This window comes from Bombina bombina, chromosome 2 (assembly GCF_027579735.1).
Source record: "Bombina bombina isolate aBomBom1 chromosome 2, aBomBom1.pri, whole genome shotgun sequence".
NCBI lineage: Eukaryota > Metazoa > Chordata > Amphibia > Anura > Bombinatoridae > Bombina > Bombina bombina.
This window is the reverse complement of record NC_069500.1, coordinates 1,358,468,373-1,358,489,965: the sequence shown is the minus strand read 5'-3', so window position 1 is coordinate 1,358,489,965 and position 21,593 is coordinate 1,358,468,373. Positions and strand designations below refer to the sequence as shown.

The window sequence follows — 21,593 nt, the reverse complement described above, 5'->3', positions numbered from 1 at the left end:
TAATATTGCTATATTGCTCATGTAATAAATTTTGCGCATCACTTGTAACATAGCCTTAAATAAGTAAAGTTGATGACAATCAATTTATTTAATGTTGTATGACACGTCTAATACAATTTACCTACCTCATGGTAACTTCCTTCAGAACGTGCTTTGTCTATTTTTTCCATACTTTCCTTTGTAAATTGTATAACTTCTTTCACCGCATTATCTGCTGGCTGCAAGACAAGGTTAAATATCAGTATTACTTCATTTGGCAAAAATAACTTCTGTCTTTATAAATTTAGGCCTAGTTTCCATTGAGGTGGTAACCTGTAGAAACGAGTGATAAAAAGTTTTATCTCCATTAAAGTCTATGGAGAAGTTTTATGTTACCACCAGTTCCAAACTTTACCACCTCAATAGAAACTAGCCCTTAGTCAGGGGCATGTTCTGCCAACCCTCAGTTATACCATTTTTTTTTATTTTATTCACACTTACAGCTGTGCTGATCCCTACATATAAGTGTGTGTGCTGGCTGTTTTCTATATATGTAATTACATGGTATATAACTGTGTTACATGCTACTCAGTATGTAAAATTATAGATCATTTACCTAAAACTAGCGCCTGGGAATATCTAAGGGAAGAGCTAAGAATGAGAAATCTGGTTTGGGGCTATTGAGTTTTGTCTTAGACTGTGATAAAAAGCAATAAAATATTAAAGGGGTAGTAAACACCTTGTAATTACAAGACATGTCTGTTGTATTGTTATAGAATAACATCGGCCAAGTCTTAACGTTTTTAAAAATATTAACATCCTTTTCACTGCAAATATTTTTCTATAACCAAACTCTACCTACCATTAGCCTTATTCAGAGGAGCCAATCAGGACGTTAGTCTGCAGACAACAAGGCTAATTACTGTCATAGCGTTAGTATAATGTACTATGTTTTGAAAAACCAATTAGTAAACACTATATAGTAAGTTAGCCTTAGGATGTCAGCAGGGTGCTTTTCATGTTCTGAAAACCTGAATTTGCTCAATTTGCACAGCTAAAGTACATGAAAAGAGGGTAATTGATTAATACAAAGTCACATGTTCTTTAAAATAATATTAAATTCATTTCTACCTAAAGGGATATGAAACCCAATTTTTTTCTTTCATGATTCAGATAGAGCATACAATTTTAAGAATCTTTCTAATTTACTCATATTATGAATATTTATTTGTTCTCTTGCTATGCTTTGTTGGATGAGCAATGCACTACTGTTTGCTGACTAAACACATGGGTGAGCCAATGACAATCGGTATATACTGTATATGCAGCCACCAATCAGCAGCTAGAACCTAGGTTCTTTGCTGCTCCTGAGATTTCATAGATAAACATTTCAGCAAAGGATAACAAGAGAAGGAAGCAAAATAAATAATAGAAGTAAATTGGAAAGTTGTTTACAAACATATTCTCTATCTGAATCATGAACAAAAATGTTTGGGTTTCATGTCCCTTAAGCATAGTGAATATTACAATTAAATAATGGGTTACAAATTAAATTCTTTATACACCCTTAAATGTATCTTAGCAAAGTTTGCATTGCTTTGCTAGCCAGGAACATACACCCTGAAATGCCCAATGAGCATGTTTATGTTATTTCCTCTGCCATGACCAGTTATTAACAGATCACTGTAAAACATGTAGCACAATTGTAGGATGCTCCCTAGCCTCTCTGGGGAAGTAGAAAACTAGAGTTAAATTGCAGGAAAAGTAGTCAAAATGAATAATAATAAAATATTGACATTTCATGCGAAACACCTGAGTTGAACGTCCCTTTAAAAGAATGCTTGTTTGGCTAGATATGTGATGCCATGGACCTTTTAATTCCTCAATATTATAAAAATAGTATAAATCATAAGAGGAGCGCCACAGGGAAGGGCTAAAGTGCTATATATCTAGTATATACAATTAAATACATAAAAATATATATATATATATATATATATATATATATATATATATATAAATATACATAAAAAATTTATATATATATATTTTTTAATATATATATATATATTTTATATATATTTGTATTTATATTTTATGTATTTTATTTTATACACTAGATATATAACACTTTAACCCTTCCCTGTGGCGTTCCTCTTATGTTTTAAACTATTTTTATATCAGATTAGGAGATTTCAGAGGAGCCTGTATTTTTCTTGTCTTGTTTGGCGCTATCATTTTTTTATTTATTTAGGCCTCCATTACATATGCAGCTTCCCCGCAAAAGCCGGTGAAGCCAGATTTTACGCGATTTTGGTATTACATATACGGCGTAGCATACAAGTTACGCGCGTATATTTCACCCTTCGGATGTATTTTTTTTACCCATAGACTAACATAGAACAGACACGCAATTTGGTATCCAATTTACAGCGTAAGGACTTACGCGCACAGAATTCAGAAAATCTACTCCATTCTCATCTCGCCACAAATTGCAGGCGCAGCAACCCTTGCACTGACTAAAAAAGCAACGTAACTCCCTGGAAGCCTTAACAAACACATACATTTAAGCAGCATCTCAAGGTTAAAGGGACAGTATACTATGATATTGTTTTTTAAGGTTTATTTGTGTATTTGAAATAGTTTGAAGCCACAACATAATCAAATGGATTGAGCTTGTAGGTACTTTATCACATTGTGGACATATACTTGCTTATTTACCTTAAATTTCTTCTCAAAACAATCAACAATACTTGGAGGAGAGAACAATGGGAAATCATAATTGTATTACCTTCATCTCTTTATATATGGGTTTATATATGAATTTTGAATAGCATAATTACGTGTCGCATTTTTATATGAAATCGCGGTTCATTTTTATGAGTGTTAGCCTAATTTGCATAAAACTACTCTTTATTGACACTTTCTGTGGATAAAATACTGGCGTAAGTTACTTGCGACGACTAAAATGTGTATTTGCGCACATTTCAGAAGATCGTCAGTTTGTCCTACTTACGCCAGTTTAGCATCTAACGGCACAGTATATGTAATACCCCGATGTGCGAGGTGAAATTACGGGCGGCGCAGGTTCCCATGCTTGTGCCGAAACCTGCACCGTATATGTGATCGCGCCCTTAATTCCTTAATATAAGTCAGATTCAATTCAGTGCATGATGAAGCAGATCACCTCAGTGAGACTCACACAAAGTGTTGATGTTTGCTTTCTGTACTTATCACAGCAAATCCCACAGACATGAACATTAAAGGGACATCATACACTGTGAGACTGTTACTATAGTAACTCATCAATTATTGTCCCTGAACTGCCACAGCAGAGGAGATAAGACAACAGGGGCGAGATTACATATACGGTGCAATTTCACCTCGCACATCGGGGTATCACATATACGGCGCCGGCAGTTCATAAAGTGCCGTAAGTCAGATAAACTAGCGATGTCCAGAAATGTGTATTTACTTTAGAAACTGTCGGCACCCAAGAAAATAAAAAAAATATCAAATCTCCCGTAAAAGTCTAACCCGCCTCCCAAAAATAAACCTGACACGTAAAACCCCTATACCCTTAATCCCCCCACATTGCAACTAATAATAAATGCATTAACCCCTAAACCGACAACCCCCCACAATGCAATATGCCTAATTAAACTATTAACCCCTAATCCGCCATTCACCCACATCGCAATCTAACTAGTAAAAGTATTAACCCCTAAATCCGCCAACCCCAACATCGCAAACTACCTAATTTTAATGTATTAACCCCTAATCCATCATTAACCCACATCGCAAAGTACCTATTAAAACTATTAATCCCTAATCCGCCATTAACCCACATCGCAAAAAACCTTATAAATCTATTAACCATTAATCCGCCAAACCCCCACAATCCAATAATCCTAATTAAACTATTAAACTCTAAACCGCCAAACCCACACAACGCAATAGTCCTAATAAAACTATTAACCCATAATCCGCCAAACCCCCACAACGCAAATAGCTTATTTAATTACTAAGCCCCCTAACCTAACACCCACTAAATTAACCCCAAATTACATAAAAATGAAATTTATGCTTACCTGATAAATGTATTTCTTTCTTGACACGGTGAGTCCACGGATCAACTCTAATTACTTTTGGGAATATCACTCCTGCCCAGCAGGTGGCAAAGAGCACCACAGCTAAACTGTTAAATATCACCTCCCTTCCCTCTAACCCCAGTCATTCGACCGAAGTAAAAGGAGAGAAAGGAAGTAACAAGGTGCAGAGGTGCCTGAGGTTTATAACACGAAAAACTGTCTAAAGAAACAGGGCGGGCCGTGGACTCACCGTGTCAAGAAAGAAATACATTTATCAGGTAAGCATAAATTTTGTTTTCTTTCTAATGACACGGTGAGTCCACGGATCATCTTTAATTACTATTGGGAATCAATACCCAAGCTAGAGGACACAGATGATAAGGTAGGGACAAGACAGGGAACCTAAATGGAAGGCACCACTGCTTGAAGAACCTTTCTCCCAAAAGAAGCCTCAGCCGAGGCAAAAGTATAACATTTATAGAATTTGGAAAAAGTGTGTAGAAGACCATGTTGCAGCCTTGCAAATCTGTTCCACAGAAGCTTCATTTTTGAATGCCCAGGAAGAGGAAACAGCCCTCGTAGAATGAGCCATGACTCTCTTAGGCCAAGCGAATTATACTCTTCAGCCACAAAGAAAGAGAAGTAGCTGTAACTTTCTGACCCTTACGTTTCCCAGAGAAAACAATGTAAAACGCAGTCCGGCAACCGTAGCACTGTTTACAAAGCTGCAAGGACGCTGTCTCCCCTCCAGGACACAGGAAGTGAAGGAGAAAAGGCGCGCAATAGAAATCTTGCCGCCTCAGCTAGCCCCGCCCATCGTGGGCGTATCAAAATAAACCTCCTGGTCGGCAAATTGTACTCTGAAGTAAAGCCACCGGGAGTAAGTGAAAACACACCACACATTGAGCCTATATCTCCTCGTCCCCAGTGCCTGCAAATACTGCCCTTTTTAACATTATCCCCTAATTCCATAGGAGAATGTCTCTTGTGTCCCATCCAAATGAATATTAAAGTGCCATATTTTTCCTACACAGTCTCAGAAAAATAAAATCAGCCCTTAACTCCATGTAATCTGTCAGGAAGTAAGGCAGCTCACTAGGTTTGAGAGGCATGTTCCCTCACATGGACCTGTGGAAAAAAACAAAGACTGAGTAGTCTTACTCAGGCTTTTAAGTTAGGGCAGCAATAACTACTTGGGAGGTGCAGTGAGGACTAAACCCCACTGGTTCGCAATTGCTTAAAGGCCACCACTGCTCTACTGAAGCGACTGACATGGACTACGGCTACACCCCAGAACAAAGCAGAACAAACTTGCACTGCTGAAAAAATAATAAAATCTTGATTGAAGAATCTTCTTCCAGACACCTAAACTTAACTACCTCCTTGCTCTTAACGTAGGCAAAGAGAATGACTGGGGTTGGAGGGAAGGGGGGTGATATTTAACAGCTTTGCTGTGGTGCCCTTTGCTGCCTGGGCAGGAGTGATATTCCCAATAGTAATTAGAGATGATCCATTGACTCACCGTGTCATTAGAAAGAAATAATAAAATACTAAATTACAATTGAAATAAAAAATTCTAACAGTACTTAGAAAAATAAATCTAAGATTAAATTAAAGTAAATTAATCTAAAATTACAAAAAAAATAAAAAAGTCTAATATTACAGAAAATAATAAGCAAAATTATCCAAAATAAAAAAATGAAACCTAATCCCTATGAAAATAAAAAAGCCCCCCCAAAATAAAAACACCCCCTAATCTAATGCTAAACTACCAATAGCCCTTAAAAGGGCTTTTTTGTAGGGCATTGAGCTAAGATAAACAGCTCTTTTGCATTTAAAAAAAATTCTAAGTCCCCCTAACAGTAAAACCCACCACCAAACCCCCCAAAATAAATAATAGGTACTCACCGTTCCTGAAGTCTGGCGGAGAAGGTTCTGTTCCAGGCGGTGAAGTCTTCTTCCAAGTGGCCGACATATTCTTCCTAGCGGAGACCACTTCCTTTTTCATCCAGGACCAAGACGGCGCGGAGCAAAAATGAGCACGGAGCAGGACCGACGACCACAGAGCCATGGAGCGCGGAGGATCCTCTTTGTATGATTACCGCTGTACACTGAAAAGGAAATTCAAGGAACGCATTTAAATATGGCGTCCCTTGCATTCCTAATGGCTGATTTGATTCTTCAAATTCAAATCAGCCAATAGGATGAGAGCTATTGAAATCCTATTGGCTGTTCAAATCAGCCGGTCTTGGTCCGCGCTCATCTCCACTCCATGCCGGCTTGGTCCTGGATGAAGAAGGAAGTGGTCCTCGCTTGGAAGAAGATGTCAGCAGCTTGGAAGAAGACTTCACCGCCTGGAACAGGACCTTCTCCACCGCACTTCAGGAACGGTGAGTACCTATTTGAGGGTTAGACTTAGGCTTTTTTTTTTTTTTTTTTTGATTAGGGATTTATTGGGCACTCTTAAAAGAGCTGAATGCCCTTTTAAGGGCAATGCCCATACAAATGCCCCTTTAGGTGCAATGGGTAGTTTAGGATTATTTAGTGTTAGGTTTTTTATTTTGGGGGTTTTTGTGTGGTGGATTTTACTGTTAGAGTGGGGACTTAATATTTTTTAAGGTAAAAGAGCTGTTAAACTTAAGGTAATGCCCTACAAAAGGCACTTTTAAGGGCTATTGGTAGTTTAGTATTAGATTAGGGGGTGTTTTTATTTGGGGCGGGGGTCTTTTTTATTTTCATGGGAATTAGATTTAATTTTTTTATTTTTGATAATTTGGTTTATTATTTTATGTAATGTTAGACTTTTCTATTTTTTTGTAATCTTAGATTAATTAAAAAAATATTTTTTTAAGTAATGTTAGCTTTTTATTTTATTTGTATTTTTAAATTTAGGTAATTGGGGTTAATTTAGGGAGTGTTAGGTTAGGGGGTTTAGTAATTTAATTATGGCTAGATTGCGAGTTTTTCGGTAACAGGGGTGCGGTGCTAACTTGCACGTTATTCTCACCGCTCACTTTCCTGCAGCGCTGGTATTACGAGTTTTTACAAACCCGGCGTTAAAAGACAAAAAGTGAGTGTAGAGCAAAATTTTGCTCCAAATCTCACTTCAATACCAGTGCTGCTTAAGTCAGCGGTGAGCTGGTTGAACGTGCTCGTGCACTATTTCCCCATAGGAATCAACGGGGAGAGCCGGCTGAAAAAAAGCCTAACACCTGCAAAAAAGCAGCGTTTAGCTCAGTAACACAGCCCCATTGATTCCTATGGGGAAATAAAATGTATGTTTACACCTAACACCCTAACATGAACCCCAAGTCTAAACACCCCTAATCTTACACTTATTAACCCCTAATATGCTGCCCCCAACATCGCCGACACCTACATTATATTTATTAACCCCTAATCTGCCGCCCCAACGTCGCCACCACTATAATAAACATATTAACCCCTAAACCGCAGCACTGCCGCCTCGCAAACATTAGTTAAATATTATTAACCCCTAATCTGCCGTCCCTAACATCACCACCACCTACCTACATTTATTAACCCCTAATCTGCTGCCCCCAATGTCGCCGCCACTATACTAAATGTATTAACCCCTAAACCTAAGTCTAACCGTAACCCTAACACCCCCTAACTTAAATATAATTTAAATAAATCTAAATAAAATTCCTATCATTAACTAAATTATTCCTATTTAAAACTAAATACTTACCTATAAAATAAACCCTAAGCTAGCTACAATATAACTAATAGTTACATTGTATCTATCTTAGGGTTTATTTTTATTTTACAGGCAAGTTTGTATTTATTTTAACTAGGTAGAATAGTTAGTAAATAGTTATTAACTATTTAATAACTACCTAGCTAAAATAAATACAAAAGTACCTGTAAAATAAAAGCTAACCTAAATTACAATAACACCTAACACTACACTATAATTAAATAAATTAACTAAATTAAATACAATTAAATAAATTAAATTAAACTAGCTAAAGTACAAAACAAACCCACTAAATTACAGAAAATAATAAACAAATTACAAGATATTTAAACTAATTACACCTAATCTAATAGCCCTATCAAAATAAAAAAGCCCCCCCAAAATAAAAAAAAAAAACCCCTAGCCTAAACTAAACTACCAATAGCCCTTAAAAGGGCCTTTTGCGGGGCATTGCCTCAAAGTAATCAGCTCTTTTAGCTGTAAAAAAATACAAACAACCCCCCCAACAGTAAAACCCCTGAAAAGGGCATTTGGATGGGCATTGCCCTTAAAAGGGCAGTTAGCTCTTTTGCGGCCCAGACCCTAATCTAAAAAAAAAAACACCCAATACACCCTTAAAAAACCTAACACTAACCCCCTGAAGATTGACTTACTATTCTGAAGATCCGACATCCATCCTCAAGGAAGCGGCAGAAGTCTTCATCCAACCGGGCCGAAGTCCTCAGCGAAGCTGGGAGAATTCTTCATCCAAGCCGGGCGAAGTGGTCCTCCAGACGGGCAGAAGTCTTCATCCAGACAGCATCTTCTATCTTCATCCATCCGACGCAGAGCGGCTCCATCTTCAAGACATCCGACGCGGAGCATCCCCTTCATCCGACGGACTAACGACGAATGACTGTTCCTTTAAGTGACGTCATCCAAGATGGCGTCCTTTAGATTACGATTGGCTTATGCAATCAGCCAATAGGATTGAAGTTCAATCCTATTGGCTGATCCAATCAGCCAATAGGATTGAGCTTGCATTCTATTGGCTGAATGGAACAGCCAATAGAATGTTAGCTCAATCCTATTGGCTGATTGGATCAGCAAATAGGATTGAACTTCAATCCTATTGGCTGATTGCATATTGTATTGGGTGGGTTTTATTTTTTAGATTAGGGTTTGGGCCGCAAAAGAGCTAACTGCCCTTTTAAGGGCAATGCCCATACAAATGCCCTTTTCAGGGCAATGGGGAGCTTAGGCTTTTTTAGATAGTATTTTATTTGGGGGGTTGGTTGTATGGGTGGTGGGTTTTACTGTTGGGGGGTTGTTTGTATTTTTTTTACAGGTAAAAGAGCTGATTATTTTGGGGCAATGCCCCACAAAAGGCCCTTTTAAGGGCTATTGGTAGTTTAGTTTAGGCTAGGGTTTTTTTATTTTGGGGAGGCTTTTTTTATTTTGATAGGGCTATTAGATTAGGTGTAATTAGTTTAAATATCTTGTAATTTGTTTATTATTTTCTGTAATTTAGTGGGGGGAGTTGTACTTTAGCTAATTTAGTTTAATTTATTTAATTGTATTTAATGTAGGGAATTTATTTAATTATAGTGTAGTGTTATTGTAACTTAGGTTAGGTTTTATTTTACAGGTACTTTTGTATTTATTTTAGCTAGGTAATTAGTAAATATTTAATAACTATTTAGTAACTATTCTACCTAGTTAGAATAAATACAAACTTGCCTGTGAAATAAAAATAAACCATAATCTAGATACAATGTAACTATTAGTTATATTGTAGCTATCTTAGGGTTTATTTTACAGGTAAGTATTTAGTTTGAAATAGGAATAATTTAGTTAATGATAGTAATTTTATTTAGATTTATTTAAATTATATTTAAGTTAGGGGGTGTTAGGTTTAGGGTTAGACTTAGATTTAGGGGTTAATACATTTAGTATAGTGGCGGCGGCAGATTAGCAGTTAATAAATGTAGGTAGGTGGCGGCGATGTTAGGGACGGCAGATTAGGGGTTAATAATATTAAACTAGTGTTTGCGAGGCGGGAGTGTGGCGTTTTAGGGGTTAATATGTTTATTATAGTGGCGGCGACATTGGGGGCGGCAGATTAGGGGTTAATAAGTGTAGGTAGGTTGCGGCGACATTCGGGGCAGCAGATTAGGGGTTTAATAAATATAATGTGGGTTGCGGCGATGTCCGGAGCGGAAGATTAGGGTTAAGAAGTATAATGTAGGTGGCGGCGATGTTAGGGGCGGAAGATTAGGGGTTAATAATATTTAACTAGTGTTTGCGAGGCGGGAGTGCGGCGGTTTAGGGGTTAATATGTTTATTATAGTGGCAGCGATGTCCGGAGTGGCAGATTAGGGGTTAACATTTTTATTATAAGTGTTTGCGATGCGGGAGGGCCTCGGTTTAGAGGTTAATGGGTAGTTTATGGGTGTTAGTGTACTTTTTAGCACTTTAGTTATGAGTTTTATGTTACAGCGGTGTACCATAAAACTCTTAACTACTGACTTTCAAATGCGGTAGGAATCTTGGCGGTAGAGGGTGTACCGCTCACTTTTTGGCCTCCCAGGACAGACTCGTAATACCAGCGCTATGGAAGTCCCATAGAAAAAAGACTTTACGAAGTTTATTAGGATTATTGGGTTGTGTGGGTTTGGCGGATTAGGGGTTAATAGTTTTATTTGGTTTATTGCGTTGTGGGTTAATGGCGGATTAGGGGTTAATACATTTATTAGGTTTATTGCGATGTGGGTTAATGGCGGATTAGGGGTTAATATACTTTATTAGTTATTGTGGTGGGGGTTGTCGGTTGACAGGTAGATAGATATTGCACATGCGTTAGGTGTTAGTTTTCAGTCAGTTACGGGAGTTACGGTGCTAACATTTTCAGCGTAAGGCTTGCTGCACCTGCCTATGTGTGGAGAGATGAAAATGGAGTAAAATGTCTCCATTTTCGCCACATAAGTCCTTGCACTGAATATGTGATACCGATTTGAGATGCGGTTCTATGTTAGCTTATGGGAGTAAAACTTGTGGGTGACGGGTGAAATATACGCGCCGCATTTGTATGTGGCGCTGTATATGTGATACTAAAACCGTGTAAAAACCGGTGTCGCCGGCTTTTGCAAGCGACGCCGCATATGTAATCTTGCCCCAGGTGTTTACACTTAGGGAAACATAGATTACAATAGGGTGACACCTGTTTCTAAAACTGTTAATTTATTTCTTCAAAATTTAAACAACTAATATAATTAATCTATATTATTATTCTCTTGCTAGTATTTCTTTCAATACTTCATCATATTCAGCATATATTTATTGTTTAATTTTGGTGTTCTATAAATTAGCATAATAGGAAAAAAAACTTTTCAGACTACCCCAAATTGCCCTCAAAGTTACACATGATCAGACAGTGGTGAAGACATCATGATGTATACTAAATATAGCAGCTCTGAATTTTGTGACAGCTGTTTAACCCAATAGAAACCCACAAATGCCCATTTACAGAACACAATTCCTACAGTAATACCATGTACCTTATCCTCTCCTTCTTTCACAGCCAACATCAAGTCATCCTTAGTAGGTTTGGTGCAGTTTTCACATGTGCAGTCAAAGTAATACTGCTTTTTCAGTTGCTTTCTCCGGTCCTCACTGAGGATCAAGAAGTCTACGTAGGAAACACTTAGCTCCTGCCCTTTGTTGATCTTCCCAAGTGCACGAAGCTCAATTCTGTCACATAATAAACAGTAGACCAAGTTAATACCTTTACCGTTGGAGACCTTGTAACACCCTTAGGTAAATTCTTACATCCCGTGATAAAGGAATTTGAGGACTGTTACATGTAAATGAAAAATACATGCATTGTAAATATTGTGAGGAAAAAAAAATTAACCAATAATCAAGGCTACATTTTCCCAGATTTTCGTATCATTAATCATGTTAGTAGTTTTCAGTTAGCGTTAACAGAAGTTGCCCATAACGCTTATTTTTTATTTATACCATTTTAATATTTCTTATAAATTTGATTTAACAGCAAAAGTTTAGATATCTAAAAACTATAAAATATATAAAGAATTTAAAAAGACAGTTGATATTCTATTTAGCCAAAAATATCAAACTCTATAAACAGTAATATTGTTTAATTTTCTTGATTCTGCATCAGAACTTCTTATCAATTTTCCTGATTAGATGAACATTCATGGGTGAATATGTTAGCACCTAAAGTCAATGTTTGCCTGACATTGGTCTATAGATTTAAAGGGACATGAAAACACATATTTTTTTTCATTATTCAGATAGACCATTCAAAATTTAAACAACTTTCCAATTTACTTCTATTCCCAAATTTGTTTCATTCTCTGTATCCTTTGTTGAAGGAGCAGCAATGCACTACTGGGAGCTAGCTGAACACAGCTCCTAGAAGTAGTCGTCCCATATGCCAATAAGTTGCATATATGTAAAGTCACCAATCAGCAGCTCCTAAACCTACATAATTATGCTTTTCAACAAATGATACCAAGAGAATAAAACAAATTAGATAGAAGAAAATTGAAAAAAAAATTAAAACTCAAACTGAATCTTTCTATGATTTGACAATAAACTTGAATAGATAGGACATGTTTGGCTAAATGAAGTTATAATGCTATGTATTTATTAAAAGTCATCACTTAAAAAGTGATCACCCTTAAAGGGATATAAAACTCATTTTTTTTCTTTCATGATTCATATAGATCATGTGATTTTAAAAAACTATCAAATTTGCTTCTATTATTTATTTTATTTGTTCTCTTGATTTCCTTTTTTGAAAGGGATACCTAGGTAGACTCAGGAGCTGCTGATTGGTGGCTACACATATATAACTCATATTGGGCTAGATTACAAGTGGAGCGCTAATTTATCGGGCACCCGTAAATGGGAAAATTCACCCGGGTGTGCGATAAATAACCAGCCATTACAAGTGTCTCGCATTAGCAATTAGCGATCCGAAAATTAACCAGAGATCAGATCTCTGGTTAATTTTCAAAATATACCCGTGCGCTAGTATTACTGAGTGGAGCGCAAATATCGCGCTCGAGTAAGCGATATTTTGTGCTCCACTTGTAATCTGGCCCATTATTGGTTAATCCAGTGCATTCAGTTAGCTCCCCGTAGTGTATTGCTTTAACAAAGGATGCCAAGAGAATTAAGCACATTAGATAATAGAAGTAAATTAGAAATTTGATTAAAATTGTATTCTCTGTCTGAATCATGAAAGAAAAAAATTGAGTTTAATGTCCCTTTAACCAAAAGTTCATTACATGTCTAAACTAGCAGCTTTAAGTAATCTCTATAGCTGGTTGCAGCAGGAAGTCACAGAGGCCAGCAGTTGTTATTGACAGCAGCTGTTGCTTTCATATGAGGAGACAATTGACAATCATGGTAATGCCTATTTTAGGAAGCTATAAAAATATAAAATATGTTCTAAACAAAGCTAGGATAAGCTGCAGGCAAGGTCTGATCTGAGTTATTTGAGACCATGCATTGTATCAAATAGTAGTGACAGTTTTTCTTTTATGATGCCGAGAATGGTACACAGTCAAAACAAAATAAAGACTCTATAAAATATATTCTGGCTGCAAAATCCCCACTTCTGTGAGAAACACATATATGATATCCCCTGTGTGAGTAATGCAAGAGCAAACGTGGTGCTGACCTACGCCCATGGTCAAAGAAAACTCTCAATGAAATATAGTTTGTAAAGCCGAATAACAAGGCCCGTGGCTGAGTACGGAACTTGGCACCATTATAAATGATTGTATGTAATGTCTTTTAAATGGACCTGAATGTCAATGTATTAATTTGTGACAGCTTCCTTTTCTAAATGTATTACAGTGTGAGAAGTTGATTTGTGTCTTTCTACGCCAACAAAGCTGTCATAGTCGTCACTAAGCAACTGGTGATGTGTGATTGGTCGTGTGCACAAACATGTGTTTCCTGTTGTTTTCAATATCAACAGATTTAAATACATAAACAAGTAAGAATAACTAGTTCAGACAGTAACGTTTTTAAATTTTATACCTCTTTTCAAAGATTCTTTCTAAAGTTTTAAAAGATAGTAAGAGAAAGGAGGCGCCTTGTTGTGCAATAAGTCACTACTGTTTTGTTTATATTTTATTATTTTAACATTCAACAATTTTCGGAATACATTTGTGGAATGCACTAGTTTCAGCGCTGTTATTGCGTGGTTGATGACTTAAAGAATTGGGTCCACCAGTGTTCTGTTGATTCTTATGGGTCAAGGAAAATTTTAGAACACCAGCAGTCAGCAGATATTGTACCCTCCCTGGTTGTATCCCGAGACGGGAGGTGAGCCTACCAGATGGCTCTGAGGATCCTGTATGCTCTGTTAACATTTTTTCTAAGTTGTAATGACTTATTGCATGATGAGCCACCTCCTTTATCTTAATATCTTTTAGATTTGGGCCCTGCATGCTGTTCTTAATAAGCCTGTGGTGTAGTCTGGGAGAATCCTTCTACGTCGATTTGCGTTTTGGGGGTTTACGTATATTGAGTGTGCGCAGTCAAATGTTTGTTTCTTATAGTATTTTTTGAAGTTTTGCAGCCCATGATCTTAAACAAAAAATAACCACATTGGAAGTAAAAATTAAACCAAAATAAATAAATAAATCAGCTATTTTTAAGTTATAACGTCATAGACAAAGCATGAGCAAAGATCAAACAATACAGCCCTATAAAATATCCTTATTTCTGTCTTTCTTTTTGCAGCCAGAACAGTTTACCACATGTTAATATATTATTTTGGTACAAGAAAACAAACTATAAAAATGCTAATTTGGTTATTAAATAAGCATATATTTAAATCACTGTCTTGGTTAATGTGGGCATCATGAAAGTGCATAAATCCATTCATTTCAAAATCACAAGGTAAAAATTTAAATATTTAATTGTTTTAGTAATTTAATCACGGTTAAATAAACGAACATTAGTCTGTCAGCAGCGTACGAAAACTGGTAACTAAAACCTTTTTTGGCTTCATACTCCAATTCTATATGAGGGTTTCCATGCACCCAGAAAAAAAAAAAGTTTGGAACATTTTGTGACCAAAATATTTTGAAACTGGAAGTGCAATTTGTTGACATAGGAGATAAGATTAGAACGGGGTGGTGGTGAGGTTGGACACATGAGTATTAATAGTTCTTTCATACAATATGCAATTTTAGGTGGGTCCAGGTGTGAAGGGAAAATGCTCAGACACAGGCACTGAGCCTCATTTACTCAACATCATGGGGGGAAGTGAGAAAGTTGCATTTTGAAAAAGATGCATGTGATACCGACCCACCTCATCTGTGTGTGATACATTGAGCTAACAGCCTCATGACTGAAAAACAAAACAAAGGTCTGAAATGCACATGTGCACAATATAGTCAAATGTAACAAAGGAAGGGATGTATCTGAGGCTAAAAGAACTAATCATAAAAGGAGCTATCAATTTGCAGCAAATCATTTTCTAAATTATTACAATTTTATATGATGTCGGCAATTTTGCACATCTAACTGCTGTATCAGAGATCTAGAAATAAGTATGTACTTTTATATAAAAAAAATAACAAAGCATAAGACAATTAAAATAATATGAAGTCAAATTTAAACTTTCCTTATTCAGATAGATCCTACAAATAAAAAATATTCAATTTACTTTTATTGTTTTGTTACATTCTTTTGGTTAGTATGTTTTGTCAAACCATAGCTTCTATTCATGAGAGTATACCTAGGTATTCTTGAGGAGTTGTGTGCACGCTCCTGAAGCTGCTTCAGTATGCTCTCATGAAAGGTAGAAATGTTTTAACAAAGGATACCAAGACAAAGAAGTAGTTTTGATAATAGAAGTAAATTGGAAAGATTTATAAAATTGTATTCTCTGTCTGGATTATGATTATGATTATGATAAGTTTCGTCTTGAATTCCATGTCCCCTTAAATATTAGACCGTAATGCAAAAACTGAATTTATAAACTACAATTAGTTTTAGTACATTGAAGTACAATAAGATATATTGATGATCATGTTCTATGTATAGCTTTCTACTGTGTAATTAGTTTGCGCTAAAATCTTTCTGATATTCTTTTATAAATCGTCAGCTTGATACATAACCTTATACAATTAATAAAAAAACAATACACCACTCTTCTTAATGTGTACTCTTGAAATACCCACTACAAACAATTTATAGATATTGATTACATTAAAAATAATTGACAAGTGAATGGAGAATGTCATCAGTAATTCTTATATATATTTAATATTATTATGTTATATCAGTAATTCTGATTCAATAAGGGCAGGACATGATACAAATTAAATGGTCATACGGATATCTACTAATTTATTAATGCCCTTCTGTGAAGCTGAAACTAATGGATTATAATATCATATTCCATCTTGTGTGAATACACCTCCCAGTGTTCAACAAACTATAGAGTATTTTTATATTTCATCTGATTTTGTTTTATTTATTTATATATTTATTTATATATTTATTTATATATTTATTTATTCATACATGGTACCATAGTAGATGAGGTTAAAAGGTCCATCAGCTTCATCTTTATTGATGCCTGTTTTTACAATACAAACTTTTACCAAGTAATGCATTTAAAGTCAAAATTAAACTTTCATGATTTAGAAAAAACAGATGATTTTCAGAATTTTTCCAATTTACTTCCATTATCATATTTTGCAGAATCGTTTTATATGCACAATTTTTTAGGCACCAGCTTGTCTGTGATTGGCTGATGTCTGTCACATGATACAGGGGACTGGAAAATAGAAGAAAAAAATACATTTGCCAGAAAAAAAATCTACTGCTTTTGTGAAATTCAGAGTAAGTGTTATTACATTGTCTTTTTTATTATGTACTTGTTAATTATGCAATTCTACTGTATTTAGTGGTCCTTTAACTACTTGTTGTGCAGCCACTCTCTTTTTCACTAGTGATTTTTTTGTCAGAGATCACATTTCCTTTCATGGCGGATGTCTAATGCAGTATTATAGATCTGTATCTGATCACCCTTCGAGGATAACTACAGCGATATCAGGAGGACAAGAATAAGGCAAAGGGGTAGATTTATTAAATGTCGGATGGACATGATCCTCTGTAGCAGATCATGTCTGCCCAACATCGCTAAATGCCGACAGCATACGCTGTTTGCATTTAACATTGCACAAGCATTTCTGGTGAAATGCTTGTGCAATGTCGCCCCCTGCACATTCACGGCCAATCGGGATGTTAATCATCCCGATCATAGCCAATCGGAATGATTGCAGTCTGCCACTGCTAAGGAACAGCAGTCTTACGACCGCTGCTTCTTAACTTATGTTTCCAGCAAGCCAGAAGGCTTGCACAGAAACAGCAGCATCCGCTGCTTCATAATTCTACCCCTAACTCTCTTTTGAGGATTCTTTGTTGACTCTAGCCGTTGGATCTATAAGTATTATGCTACTGCTCACCTGTCCGCATACGGCACATGCTTACGGCGTGTACCCAAACATCTCTCTGATTTAAGCTTTCTGTTTTTTTTGTTTAACTTTTTGTGGTTTTCACTTTCAGAAAATATTTTCACTCGAATGTAAATTATCATTACTGAATAGTGTTTGTGTACTTTACAAGGGGGTATTTCCCTTAGTGATACAATTTCGTTTAAAATAACAAGAGTGCTGTTGTGAGGTCTCTTTTTCTTTCTTTTTTATACATATTTTTAGTTTTTTAGACCTTAGCACCAGTACTTATATGTACCTATTGTCAAGTAGCGCACATATTACAAGTTGAAAGTAAACATGGTCGCTTGAGCTCAATTGAATTTAAAGCTTGTCGCGATAACGCAACCTCAGAGCTCTGGTTAACTCTTACGCTCAAATAAAAAGTGTCACAAAATACATCAAAAATACAATACAATGTACAGTTACACACATAATAACACTATCTAATAACAATTATACAAAAAAAAATATTGCACAAAAAGTTATAAAGGTTCAAAATATGAGGTCTTAGGTGTTAGAAAAAAAAGACAGGCAAAGGGCTTTAACATAGAGATATATACATATACATGTTTAAATATGTATGTGTGTGTATATATATATATATATATATATATACTGTATATATATATATATATATATATATATATATACTCACCGCCCACTTTATTAGGTACACCTGTTCAATTGCTTGGTAACACAAATTGCGAATCAGCCAATCACATGGCAGCAACTCAATGCATTTATGCATCTAGATGTGGTGAAGATGATTTCCTGAAGTACAAACCGAGCATCAGAATGGGAAAAAGGGGATTTAAGTGGTGGTGGTGTTGGTGCCAGATGGGCTGGTCTGAGTATTTAAATAACTGATGATCTACTGGAATTTTCACGCACAACCATCTCTAGGGTTTACAGAAAATGGTCCAAAAAAGAGAAAATATCCAGTGAGCAGCAGTTGTGTGGACGACAATGCCTTGTTGATGTCAGAGGTCAGAGGAGAATGGGCAGACTGGTTTGAGATGATAGAAATGGTTGAGATGATAGTAACTCAAATAACCACTCGTTACAACCAAGGTATGCAGAATACCATCTCTGAATGCACAACATGTTGAATCTTTAAGCAGATGGGCTACAGCAGCAGAACACATCTGGTGCCACTCCTGTGAGGCTACAATTCGCACAGGCTCACCAAAATTGAACAATAAAAGATTGGAAAAACGTAGCCTTGTCTGATGAGTCTCGATTTCAGCTGCGACATTCAGATGGTAGGGTCAGAATTTGGTGTAAACAACATGAAAGCATGGATCCATCCTGGCATGTATCAGCGGTTCAGGCTGGTGGTGGTGGTGTAATGGTGTGGGGGATATTTTCTTGGCATACTTTGGGTCCCTTAGTACCAATTGAGCATTGTTTAAACGCCACAGCCTACTTGAGTATTGTTGCTGACCATGTCCATCCCTTTATGACGACAGTGTACCCATCTTCTGATGGTTACTTACAACAGGATAACACACCATGTCACAAAGCTCAAATCATCTCAAACTGGTTTCTTGAACATGACAATGAGTTCACTGTCCTCCAATGGCCTCCACAGTCACCAGATCTCAATTTAATAGAGCACCTCTGGGATGTGGTGGAACGGGAGATTCACAACATGGATGTGCAGCCAAAAAATCTGAAGCAACTGCGTGAGGCTATCATGTCAGTATGGTCCACAATTTCTGAGGAATGTTTCTAACACCCTGTTGAATCAATGCTATGAAAAATTAAGGCAGTTCTGAAGGTAAAAGAGGGTCCAACCTGGCCGATGAGTGTATATATATATATATATATATACTGTATATATATATATATATATATATATATATATATATATATATATATATATATAAAGAAGCACGGAGAGAAACAGCACACACCATCAAATACACCCTGGTGCTCTGCTATATAAAGTGTATAGTCAATCTCAAGAAACCTCACGCTCAGCAAACTGCGTCTCAAGGTTCCCAAAGCAGACAATTCAAGCAGGGAATTTGTAACCAAACAGCTTTTAATACATAAACAGATAAACATTTCGGCTCCCACTGGAGCCTTTTTCAATGGAAGCCATGCAGACATAACAGGACAATACAAATCACACTGCTTATATACCCTTAATAATAACATCCCTCTAAGTGATTACAGGTGATCACCATCAGACATCCGGTCTCCATGCGGCAGCCTTCCACACTGGCGTTGGCGCAGACGTGTGGCGTCATTAGCCCACGACATAGGCTTGTAATAGCAACGTAACCGTTGCCTGGGAGACAGTATCAACACACTGTATCAGCATGTATCAGCGAGGAACGATTGCCTGAGTGTAATCAAGCAATCACAGTAATGATAACACCATTTAAACATATAAAGATTATATACAACACTTCTCAATGTACATCAAATAAATAACATATCGCTACCATCTATACACACAGGTATCAAAGTAGCGGTACTATACAGCCATATAAATCTAATAATACACACATTAAGAAAGAAGGGAGACCAGGACCAGATAGCCAGTGCAAGACAGGATTTATTCATTCAAGTAGTAGACCTTATATGTGTGCAGCTCCTGCTATCTGACGCGTTTCATCCTAATGAACCTTTACAGAGAACAAGATAAGTGAACATAAGTAGTGCCACATTATAAGCACAGCACATTTCATATTAATAAAGAATTGTGCCAGGAGGCATGAAAGCTTAATTAGGTTATATAAATCTATCCATACATATATGATCTTATTCTATATATAACCCTGGTATTTAGAGCCTAAATGCATCGTATCTCAGGAAAAAGGTAATTCCCAAATGATAGACAGCACACACCTGATGCTCGTGGTAGAGGGACACTGCAAACACCTCTCTGTAGACTGTAGACAACCAATTTCCACAGCACCAATAAATCAGGAAAAAAGTTTAACAAACTTGTCTTTTATTAATCCATTTCATCTTATACAAAGCACTGGCACACAGCAGCATAAAGCGACGTTTCAGGCTGTTAACCCTTACTCATGCTCATACAGAACACTTGTTAGCTGCTCCTTAAGTACCATATGATATTAACCATTAACACACCTTTAACTAGGGTTGCCACCTGTCCCTTAAAATACAGAACACTTATAGGTTACACATGCTGCCGGGTGTGCAGGGAGGAATATGAATAGTGCTGTCCAGAAACACAATACATGTTCCTCCCTGCACACCCTGCAACATGTGTAACTCATAAGTGTCCAGGAAAACATGGCTGAAGTGGCAACCCTACCTTTAACACACCTAATTACAAGAGTATATCTGAACAACCACAGAATACCACCACCTAGTGGTCAAAAATTTATATTCTTAAAAAATGTTAAATACATACGCCTAGATTTAGAGTTTGGCGTTAGCCGTCAAAACCAGCGTTAGAGGCTCCTAACGCTGGTTTTGGCCGCCCGCTGGTATTTGGAGTCAGTCAGGAAAGGGTCTAACGCTCACTTTCCAGCCGCGACTTTTCCATACCGCAGATCCCCCTACGCCAATTGCGTAGCCTATCTTTTCAATGGGATCTTTCTAACGCCGGTATTTAGAGTCTTGGCTGAAGTGAGCGTTAGAAATCTAATGACAAAACTCCAGCCGCAGAAAAAAAACAGGAGTTAAGAGCTTTTTGGGCTAACGCCGGTTCATAAAGCTCTTAACTACTGTGCTCTACAGTACACTAACACCCATAAACTAACTATGTACCACTAAACCCGAGGCCCCCCCACATCGCCGCCACTCGATTACATTTTTTTAACCCCTAATCTGCCGACCGCACACCGCCGCCACCAACGTTATACTTATGTACCCCTAATCTGCTGCCCCTAACACCGCCGACCCCTATATTATATTTATTAACCCCTAATCTGCCCCCCACAACGTCGCCGCCAGCTACCTACAATAATTAACCCCTAATCTGCCGACCGGACCTCACCGCAACTATAATAAAGTTATTAACCCCTAATCCGCCTCACTCCCGCCTCAATAACCCTATAATAAATATTATTAACCCCTAATCTGCCCTCCCTAACATCGCCGACACCTAACTTCAATTATTAACCCCTAATCTGCCGACCGGACCTCACCGCTACTCTAATAAATGTATTAACCCCTAAAGCTAAGTCTAACCCTAACACTAACACCCCCCTAAGTTAAATATAATTTAAATCTAACGAAAAACATTAACTCTTATTAACTAAATTATTCCTATTTAAAGAT

The 21,593-nt window shown here is 36.9% G+C and overlaps 1 protein-coding gene across 2 annotated transcripts in view; it reads right to left on the bottom strand.

The window, feature by feature from the left end:
* SMYD1 (SET and MYND domain containing 1) overlaps positions 1–21,593 on the bottom strand; it is a 121,396-nt gene that overhangs the window by 30,467 nt on the left and 69,336 nt on the right. The window contains exons 5-7 of one of the 2 annotated variants that reach the window (XM_053704284.1): positions 15,131–15,169; positions 11,328–11,520; positions 126–218 (exon numbers count right to left, since the gene is read on the bottom strand). In XM_053704284.1, the coding sequence (XP_053560259.1) occupies positions 126–218; positions 11,328–11,520; positions 15,131–15,169 (325 nt within the window). The remainder of the gene's footprint in view (positions 1–125; positions 219–11,327; positions 11,521–15,130; positions 15,170–21,593) is intronic. The other variant, XM_053704285.1, reaches the window with a different exon arrangement.